This window comes from Physella acuta, unplaced genomic scaffold, assembly GCF_028476545.2.
Source record: "Physella acuta isolate Inbredline_101_S28 unplaced genomic scaffold, ASM2847654v3 ptg001995l, whole genome shotgun sequence".
Taxonomy (NCBI): Eukaryota; Metazoa; Mollusca; class Gastropoda; family Physidae; genus Physella; species Physella acuta.
The window spans coordinates 205,276-216,386 of NW_026733500.1; the positions used below are offsets into that span (position 1 = coordinate 205,276).

General features: G+C 33.3%; 1 protein-coding gene across 2 annotated transcripts in view; it reads left to right on the forward strand.

The window, feature by feature from the left end:
- The window catches only part of LOC131931628 (putative methyltransferase-like protein 24), a 49,162-nt gene extending 42,471 nt beyond the window's left edge, over positions 1-6,691 (forward strand). For both annotated transcript variants that reach the window (XM_059288437.1, XM_059288438.1), the window contains exons 3-8: positions 2,708-2,865; positions 3,338-3,469; positions 3,714-3,785; positions 4,384-4,540; positions 5,501-5,659; positions 6,006-6,691. In XM_059288437.1, coding sequence (XP_059144420.1) covers positions 2,708-2,865; positions 3,338-3,469; positions 3,714-3,785; positions 4,384-4,540; positions 5,501-5,659; positions 6,006-6,314 — 987 coding nt within the window. In that variant the 3' untranslated portion in view covers positions 6,315-6,691. The remainder of the gene's footprint in view (positions 1-2,707; positions 2,866-3,337; positions 3,470-3,713; positions 3,786-4,383; positions 4,541-5,500; positions 5,660-6,005) is intronic.
- The last annotated feature ends 4,420 nt before the right edge of the window (positions 6,692-11,111 follow it).

Below are 11,111 nucleotides of genomic sequence, written 5' to 3' on the forward strand. Positions count from 1 at the left end.
GTGTGTCGTGTTCCTGTGTGTCCTGTTCTTGTGTTGTTCCTGTGTGTCGTGTTCTTGTGTTGTGTTCTTGTGTGTCGTGTTCCTGTGTGTCGTGCTCTTGTGTGTCGTGTTCTTGTGTGTCGTGTTTTTGTGTCGTGTTCTTGTGTGTCGTGTTCCTGTGTGTCGTGTTCTTGTGTGTCGTGTTCCTGTGTGTCCTGTTCTTGTGTTGTTCCTGTGTGTCGTGTTCTTGTGTTGTGTTCTTGTGTGTCGTGTTCCTGTGTGTCGTGCTCTTGTGTGTCGTGTTCTTGTGTGTCGTGTTTTTGTGTCGTGTTCTTGTGTGTCGTGTTCTTGTGTGTCGTGTTCTTGTGTGTCGTGTTCCTGTGTGTCGTGTTCCTGTGTGTCGTGTTCCTGTGTGTTGTGTTCTTGTGTGTCGTGTTCTTGTGTGTCGTGTTATTTGGTGTCGTGTTCCTGTGTGTCGTGGGCACGGTTGCACTGCGGGGTTGTATGGTTTAGGCTGCATTTCTGTGGCTTGGGCTGTATGACTATGGCCGTATGACGGGCTGAATAGCTTGGCCGTATGACTATGGCCTTATGACTTGGCTGTATGGCTAGTTATATGAACGTGGCTAAAAATTGTGTGCCCCTTGCACAGAAACAAGTTTTCATGCTTACCCTCCCTTGTTAGAATGTTTGCCTTTGCCATTTTCTTCACGAAAGAATATTCTGTACCACTTTATAGTTTAGTTCATTATATAAGGTCGTATAAGGCAATAATTACAGACCAACAGTTACATAAAAGTCTGCCCCCACCCCCTCACTGGACCGTCATACTTTTACTTTTAACATTCCTGTATCGTTATCAGGTTTCCCGGAATATGTTTCTCCTCTCTACAATAGGCTAACTAGGTCACCCTCGTTCTAATAAATCTACAGCCTACCTGCTTTTTTAGTTTTTAGACTGCTGTTAATTGCAAAGAAAATTCGTATCCTGGATTTAGAAGAGCATCTTGCAAAAAGCATTTTTATGAGTGTTTCTCCTCTACCGGCACAGTCAACATTCACTATTCTCTTGTACCCGGTACAGTCAACATTCACTTTATTCATGTACCGGCACAGTCACTATTAACTTAACACCTCTACTGGTACAGTCAACATTTACTTTACCACTATATTGGTACAGTCACAGAGGCGTAGCGACCCTTCCCGGCGTCCGGGGAAAAACTTTCGATTTGCACCCCCCCCCCTTCAAACTTTCGATTTGCACCCCCTCCTCAAACTTTCGATTTGCACCCCCGTCAAACTTTCAATTTGTCCAACCCATTTTGGCGCCCCCCTAAGGTCGGCGCCCGCCCCCCCCCCCCCTCGCTACGCCTCTGTACAGTCAACATTTACTTTACTAGCTATACCAATATAACTATCATCAGTCCCTAGTTATCTTTATATAGTATATACAATAATATTCTTTACATTACTTTAATACGTCAGCATGTCGAGACGTATGGATCCTAGACGATAGCAAATCGGTTGCAAGTAATGAAAACAAATGATTGTAAGATTTCACACGACCAAGCATGACAAATTGAAAGCTTGTAGCCAACTTGCCACTTGTCTTTGTAAACGTGTCGTAAACGTGTCTGTTTTCAATGCACGTTTGAAGTGAACTTGCCACTTGTCGATAAAAACCTGCAGTAAACGTGTCACGCTCTATCGGGCACATTTCCGATCGTCCAAGTACGCTAGGTGTCACGGTCCAGTGCCCAAAAGGGCATTTGGTGTGTGATGAAGGCTATATGAAGAGGCGTAGCGACCCTTCCCGGCGCCTGGGGACACACTTTCGATTTGCACCCCCCCCCTCAAGCTTTCGATTTGCACCCCCCCCCCTCAAACTTTCGATTTGCACCCCCCTCAAACTTTCGATTTGCACCCTCCCGCAAGCTTTCAATTTATTTTTCCAACCCATCTTGGCGCCCCCTAAGGTCGGCGCCCGGGGCATATGTCCCGTCCCCCCTCACTACGCCTCTGGGTATATGGATGATTGAAAGGCAGATGTTTTTTTTTTAAACAGGAAGAAAATGTATTTTTAAATCCGGAATCCTTTGTTTGCTTTACGTTGAGAAGTTCAGACAGTGGTTTAACTGTTTGCATCAGGCTGATAAGGACAAATAATGATCTGTTCCCTACACGTTGGGAAAGGCTGACAGTTTAAAATATTTGCTTACATTTTGATAACTGTGTCTGAGTTATCATGACCTGCACATCGCTACTAACGCCCTCTTTCTGTTTTTCTTTTTTGAAGATCTTGGTCGAGTCCCGATTCCTCTTCTTGGTTTGGCTGAAGTCCTAAATTTGAATTCCTAAATTGTTTTCTAAATATTTAAATAAGTATTCAAAAAGTTACATAAAAAGCACTTGGTTTTAGCCTCTCTAATTATTTGTTTTAATAAACATTGGTCTTTTAATAATTGGTAAAAATAATTCCACAAAAATTCTTACACTAAAATGTGGTCCTATCATTATTCAAGATGAACCTTAAATTAAATATGCTAATGTCGTTCTGGAAATAAGAAATTATGTTCCCTGAATGTTATGTTTATGCTACGGTTATGCTATAGATGACAATTTTAAGAAGCATCAGTCTGCTTTCATGCTATTTTAGCGTTGCGGTAAATCTTATAAAAACTGTATACCCCATGTAAACAATCTGTTACATACATAAACTTGTTCACAGGTTGCACATATACACCAACATCATGTTCAAAACGCCAGCATCCCAGCTCCTGATGTTGTCCCCCCACCCACAACCCCCATTCCCGTTGTTAACCCCATCCCCTCGGATGAAGTCTTAAATCAAATGTCGCACAAGGATATTCAACTTTTTTATCACAGGTATGTATGCTCTGACTTTTTAAAAATCAGGTAATTTTCTATAATATATACTTTTTTTTACACGCTTCTGACCTATCATAGAGTAGGCCTGTCTTACTAATAAGTGCCTGTTAATTATTAATTAATTGAGTTCTTTAACATTAATATTCCAAATGATGTGATGTTCCGTTGTTTGAAAGAGAGATGTATTTTCTCAAGCAAATTGTTTTTAAATGGGAGGTAACCTTACAAATCACACATGGGAGTGATTTTATATTACTTCCCTTGATTTTGAATTTCTAAATTAAATTTAGTTTTTTTTTTAAAGAAAAACATTATATAACATTTTTACCAAAGTAATTGCTGTTAAAATAAAATAATATAAATATAGTATCAAAATACTTGATTTAAATTGAAAAGTTACAAAGGCTGAAGGAGTCTAGTATTTTTTTTAAAACTGAGGTATAAAAATATTCTGTTTGCTACATTTCAGATACATTAACAGCCCACAGACAACATGCAACAGTGTTATACGAATGGGAAAGATCACAGATGGTGGGTGGGAGCAATGTGATGATCCACTCTACAAACCTGTCCAAGGGGACTGTCTAGTTTATTCTTACGGGTCAGTCAACTTGCTGAAATAGTCCTTTGTTTTATTTTGAAGGCAAAAACCATTTTCCTATGCTGTTTATATATAATATGTGTATTTATATTAATTTTTTTTGTTTTTTTAAATATTTTCCAAAAATGATTTAAAAATAAGGATAGTAATAATACCCCCCCCCCCCCCCAAAAAAAAAAAGATCTTACAAAAGCTAATCAAGAAAATATTATTTTTTAAAAAGTTATGTTTTTGATTTCCTCAGAATAAATTTTGACTTTTCATATGATCAAGACATGGTTCAGTATGGTTGTGATGTACATGCTTTTGATCCAAGGTAAAACTAAAATTTTACTCTTAGAAACCTTGTATTTGATACTAAATTGATACGTTGGTTGCCAGCATTGTTAAATTTATACTGCTGTTGAGCTTTGAAGGCCTTTAACCTGCATAGCTTTAACTAGTTTCATATTATTTATTACATTTTATATTAAAAATGAGCTAGTATGAAAATCAAAATGTAGAAATAACGCAGGATGTGACAAAAGTAGGGGAGAATGTTTCTGGGTTTCAGTTCTGAAGTTGTTATAAAAGCTTTAGAAACCACTGGAAGTGTTTAACATTGGGGGCTGAAGACCAGATAGTTTCTATGACTAGAAAAAATAGGTTATGTTGAATGCTGCCCCTAGCAACTTAACTTTAATCTGAGAGAGGCATGGATTATTAGAAGAAACCTCTGTTGACTCCCTGCTACTCATTTATTGATTTATAAAACAACACTGACAAAGTAATGACATTATAATAAATAAAGAGCTAGAATGTTTTTATTTGTGTACAATGATAAACAAAAACCTGTTCCTTACCTGGCGTTGTTGTAATTTTTCTTTTTTAACTGCTATTTTTTTTGTAAATTTGAAAACTTTCTCACCCATCAGCATGAAGACTGGGCCAAACATTTACTCTGGCAACTTGTATTTCCACCCTTCTGGCGTAGGGGCCAGCAACAAAACTACATACAACCCTGCCTCCGGTGCCTGGCAACTATACACAATAGCAGAGCATAGAAAAATTTACCATCACACACACCAACGGGTAAGTAAATTTGTAAATTTAGAAGGCCATCATATTTACTATATAATAATTATCATTAAAAAAGTTTTAAAAAACCCACGTTTTCTGATTGAACTAAAAAGTAGAAAATAAATGTTATACATCACAATAATGCAAGCGATCACTCTACTATAAGCGATGAAAAACGTGGGGCGCCAAAGTAAAAGGTATATTACTATTGATTAGATAATACTATTGACTTTTATTAGGGAGCTTGTAGAGAGTCAACAGTATTAGAAACTGTAAGAAAATCACGGCGCCCCAAGTTTTTCATCGTTTATAGTAGAGTGATCGCTTGCATTATTGTGACGTGGGTTTTTTAAAACTTTTTTAATGATAATTATTTTCTACTTTTTAGTCTTTGTCTGTTTGTTTGCATTAAAATCTTGCTATCGATTTTATCTTTTCGCATTCACTTTTTTTTTTGGGTAAACGAAGACAAATCGTAAAAAACACGTGCCTTGAACCCGTGTCGAGTGGGTTAGCAATCGTGTGCCCAACCACTCGACCATATCGTCTCCCCCATACTGGCCACCAGTTGTTCCGAAATTTCGATCGCAAGATTTGATTGGAAAAACAGACGCGAAAGCAAGTTAAAGAAAACGTGGGAAAATCAAAATAGCCATACAAAAAAGATGCTATATATCACACTTGCAAAAAAACATAGTGATGTTAATATATCAGCCACATATTTTTAAATACATTGAATTAGAACATTGATATAGCAAATTGAGCATGATAAAAAACATTGAGAAGCAAGAATAGCTATAAACTATTCATGTAAACAAAAAAAATGAGTAGAATTCCTATATATTTTTTTTATATTTAATATATATTTTTTAAAATTCTATTTCTGTTGCCAAAGATTATCAAAGAAAATGTGAATTACCTATGCATGTTTCTTTAACAATAAGTAAAGTGGTTACATATTGATTTTTGAAGAGGCGCTTAGACATTGTAAAGATGGATGTTGAAGGGTTTGAACTAGAAGCTCTACTGGTAGCCCTGGATGACGGTAGCTTATCAGATGTAAGACAACTTGCCTTTGAAACACATGTGACTTTTGCAGCACTGGATCCCAGCAAAACAGAATACATACAGGTGTGTCCAGTTTTCACTTTGATTGTCTTTATTTTAAAACAGTATTATTGATTAGGCTAATTATTATATTTACTTTTAGTGGGTTATTTGGTTTAAATTAATAATTTTTGTATTTTATTTTTGAGAGATTTTTTTTTATTTATAATTTAATTCGTAATAAGATCTTCTACTTTTTCAGTTTTGCTGCCCCTAAGAATAGTTTTCACTTAATCTATTTGTATGTTGAAACATGACTGAATTTATTTTAAAAAGATGGCATTATTAGTGATTATTATTATATTATTTTAGATGACTGATTTAAAAAAAAAATTAATTTATATCATAATAGGATCTTTTACTTTTTCAGTTTTTGCGGCTCCTAAGAAAAGTTTACGATAAAGGATTCCGCATTTATTTAACGCACAGAAATTATGTCTGGAGTGCCTTTGACAGTGAAGTCAACAAAGGCAAAAAGTTTGCCAAGTGCCATGAAATACACACAGTGAACATTAACTTGCGGAATGATATTGCCAAAAACAATGGCGCCAACCCTCCAGAGCTGAGTTTTGCCAGCTCAGAAAAAAAGCAGGAGGAACAGGAGCTACAGAAAAAAATTCTGCAAGAGGAAACAGTAGAATACACTAAATTGATTGCCAAGTATCCTCCTCCAAAGTAGGGGTTCATGAATTACTGCAACCACTAAGTCTTCTACAACCTAGTCTATAAGATAGCACTAAAATTAATAACATAATTTTTTTGTAGTCACAATGAATAGTAAATTTTGTTTTGTATTTTTTTGTCTAAAGTTTGCTCTTATTGTATCTGTTTTTACATTAAAAATAGGCAAGAATATAGGAGTCACAATTTTTAAGGCCTGTTTTTTCTACATTTATTCAGCAACTCTTAAAAATAAAAACATATTGTATGGTTCAGAAATTTAAAACTATTGTGTGGTTAAATTGTTGAAATTCTTAATTTAAATATTTTAAGAATAACAAGCTGACAGTTAAAACTGAGAAGCATTTTGATCTGTTATTTTCATTTTACCCCCAATGATTTTACCCCCAATGATTTTACCCCCAATGAATAGTTAGGATTCATTGACCCTAAAGAAAAAGTTCTATGATTCTTTAAAATTTTAATAAAATTTCTATTTATTCAATGACCAAAATAAAAAAAGCTAGTCTTCAGAATTTATGTAAATGTTTGTGCCTTATTTAACATGGTAAGTTTTTGATTGTTAGATGGGTGTATAGGGTAAAGTAACCATGTTTTTTTTTTACTGCTGCTTTTGAATTTCATTGATTATGAAGGGTATATAATAATTCATTTGTATTTGATTTTTTATTTCTTTTTTTTTGTTGAAAAAAAATAACTTCAACATAAACAATTAATGGAAAAATTCTATAATGTTAAATACAAACTGAAGGAAAGAATTCAACATCTGCTTCTGCTGAATTTATAAAACTGATAATTTATTGATTCTCTTCTAGAATAATATTGTTATTTCAATAATTTTTACATTCCTCATAGTAAGATTTTCAGTGGGCTTTAAACCAACTTCTGCTGCTGTACCCACTTCTGCTCTACTTTTCTGTTGCAAATTTGACTGTGCCTATGGGATTAAACTGATTCTTATAATGTCAATTGTAAATAACATGACTGTAGTATTAGTATTTAGTGTGTTGTGTGTGGTTTAAGGGTTATAATTATCATCTGAGAGCATGAACTAGATGACATTAGGTTTTGAGAAAATATTAGTGTGAATGTAATGCAAGATTTCAGATGGTTTTTTTGAGTGTTTTATGACTATGATGTTTTTTTTTTAATCATGTTTCACCAATAATTCTAAAGAATTAATGTTTTTGAATCTGTTGTTATTCAATTCCCCAAAGTATGTGTATGAGTTATATGTATATATATAAGCATATTTTCTAATATGAAATACTGGAAGTGACACAGTAGGTATTAATTTCTTTAAATAATGAGTTAAAGTAATTAGTTAAGGAAACTTTGGGTTAAATGTGCTAAACATTTTTTTTCTTGGAGTTTTACTTTTTGTAAGTAAGTTATTTTTCTAGGACATTTACAGCCAAATTTATTTTCTCACAGGAACATTTCAAACTTTTGTAAACCACTATTTATAATTTACACAAGGGGCATGTTTTTAATATTTATTTTAGCAACTAGAATTTATAAAATTAAAAGAATTTTAGTTATAAAGATTGAATCTTTATTTAATTGTAGCACTGCCAAAGTTTTTACTCAAGAATTTGATTTAACAAATTCTATCTCAAAAAATACACACCACTTACTCTACAGGGCCTTCCATTAATTGGATGGGTGTAACACTCCTGGAGGGGTTGGGCTTGGAACTATGTGACGAGGGGATGGGTATTAGAAAGTATTATTCCGTTTTTGCATTTTAAAAACCAATTTTCTGTTTAATTACTACAGCTATTTTGCAATTTTAAAGGCAGTATAAAGTGTAAAAAGATTTTTTCAATTTATCTAATCTTGATAACCTAATTGTTATTAAAATTTCTTTTTTTTTTAAGAATAGGAGAAGTGTCACTTTATTTTAGGGGCTCTTACACTGATTTCTCAGTATAATAACATGGGGCTAGTTTCTCAAAATAGAAACATAGGAAACGTATTTTGAAAACAATTTGTCTTCTCTGTCACTTAACTGCCTTATAATTTACGTTTGTCTTAAGTTGAATGTATACTATATCATGTTGTAAAGATGAAGGCATTTCTATAAGAAAATTATGGGACATGAAAAGTCTTTGAGTCCTTCCAAGTAAGGGGACCCAGGATAGTTCTGACTACAACATCCCTTTATATGCTGTGGTCACAGAAACAGGTGAACTCATCTTCTTCTACCCCTTGGACTGCCAGGCTCAAAAGGTTAACTATGAGAAATAGTGATTGTTATCATTTACATGTTTTCTTAATATTATTACACATTTTATATGCAATTTTTGTTTTCCATTTATACAACTTTTGTTTAAAAAATACTTTAAGTATGATGTATTGTTTAGTAAAAAACATGATAATCAAGTTGTTAGTGAATATTTGATTTTTTTAAATTGTAAAGATTTCTTTTTGGGTGAGGGATGAAATATGATTATACATTGGAAATAGAATGGCTATATCACAAAGCATTTAAATGAATTTGTTTCTCTGTTAAAATGTATATTAAATTATGTTCAGGTAAACATTTACTTATCTATTTTTTTTTGTTTCAAGTAAACTTTTGAATTAAAAATAATTTGTGATCTGTTTGTGCACTGGTTGAAGATTAATTCTAACTTAGGTCCACTACAATGATCAATTCTGTAGTGTTTTTAGATTTTTATTGTACTCTGACACTTGCTAAATGTTTGTCATTGACTACACAAAACTCCGACATTTTATAAAACCATTTCATGTTATGATTAGATGTGATGGTTTGTTTTCTTTCTTTTCAAATTGAATGTGGTATTTGGGTTACTTCAAAGTTGGATGTATGTCCTGAATGATTTTTTTAGGGGAGAGGGGGTGGGCTGTTGATAGTTGAGATGTTTAACCACCCTATACCTCATCTGGTAATTCAACAAAAAAAATTAAAAATATGTTTCACACAATTTGGTAAAATATTGACTTGATTGCATGTGAACCTAATCAAAAAGAACCAATGAAATGAATACCTGATCTTTAAATTGAATAAAGAGTTTGGCTTGGTGGGGTGACAAACTATAAATGTGATACTGAAAGGGGAAGTGAATGTCTCATGTGTTAGGTGCAATTGAACTTCTACATGCAAATGAATTAAAAATAAATTGTATTTTTGATTTCACAACAGCTCAGGTTTGTTTGAGTTTTATTGGTATTTTCTATTGACAGCTATTAAAAGAAAATAGGATATATTTTTTTATTGACAAGGGATTACTACTAGTTCTGATTTTTTGGAAATTATAAATAGTAAAGCCAACACTGGATAAGGTAATGAAGGTCACTATATCCCAAAGTCCCTGAAGATTATGTTGTGAGCAATTAGTCTATTTCATGTTTTGAACAAACTGGGAAATGAGCCAAATATTCCTAGAATCTAAGTATTGTGATGATCAGTTACGTTAGTTTTTCCAAACAGCTTCTAACCTTAATCACCCAACAGTTTATATCCAATTTGCTATGGTCAGCTAAGCCTGGACTAGTAGGGCATATTTTTTCTGGTCAACTTTCATTCAAACAGCAGGTCTGCAAATATATTACTAAAAAGTTCTCCAAATGATATGCCAAAGTACTAGTTACACTGAAGGTGATCAATATTTTAGATCAGGTTTTAATTTTTTCATATGGCTGTGTTGCATATCAAGGGAATATACTATAGTTGCATGTCACATAAGCCAGCAGAAAAGGTTTTCTTTATCATTTCAATAAGTAATTATTCATAGACTAGAAAAAAATGTTCCTGTTTGTGGTTTACCATATTTTCTGTGAAAACTACCAAATATTCCTGAATTGTAAGTGTGCAAACAATCTGCCCAGAAAAATGACTTTAAAAACCCCACAAAATACAACAAGCCTACAATATCCAAAATGTATGAGCAAGGCTGAAGTTGGAGAGAACAATGAATGTTTTAATTTTTCTTTATCAGACATTAGGGGAGTCAACATTTTCTTGACCTGTTTTTTTTTGCTGAATGGCACCATATGATCTGATTCACAGAATAAATACACACAGCATGAAAAAAGTTCTTTCTCAACAGTCATCACACAATGGCATCCAACCAGTAGCACAGTTTAAACCACACTAGTCCATATTCAGGTACAATAGCTAAATACATACATTCTCAAAATAATAATTTTAAAAAAATCATCTAATAAAAGTTTTTGCTTGAACTCAAAAAAAAAAAAAAAAAAAATCACCTTATTTACAAATCATGTTAGAAGAAATAACTATACAATACAAATTCATTTAAATCATAAGACAATATTTAAAAAAGTATGAAATGTTTCTGATTGATATTGAAAGCATCAAGTGGATCATTATATGTACATATTACAAGGGACCAAGAGATGATTTTAAATTTTCATGTTTTCTTTGTCAGATGTTGGCAGTATTTTCTACAACTAGATCGACTTAAAAACAAAGACATCCAGCCAATAATCCAAAACAAATTTTCAACGCCAGTCAAAACTATTTATATATTTTAAGACTGTGAACCCTGAAACTAAAAAATATCATGTAATAATTTTAGAGACATGACAGCATTTAAGATTAGCTAGTAAAAATCCATTCATAAAGATCCTAGTGACATTATATCAGTGTTTGTTATAAGGTAAGGTGCATCCATCTAAGCTGAAATTGGAATACCTAGTTCTGTGCAAGACAACAACTGCTGATTAGATAACTGGCTTTACACTTGAAACATTTTGGTTCTAATTTAATAATTGCATACCAAAAAACCAAACACAACATGGATGA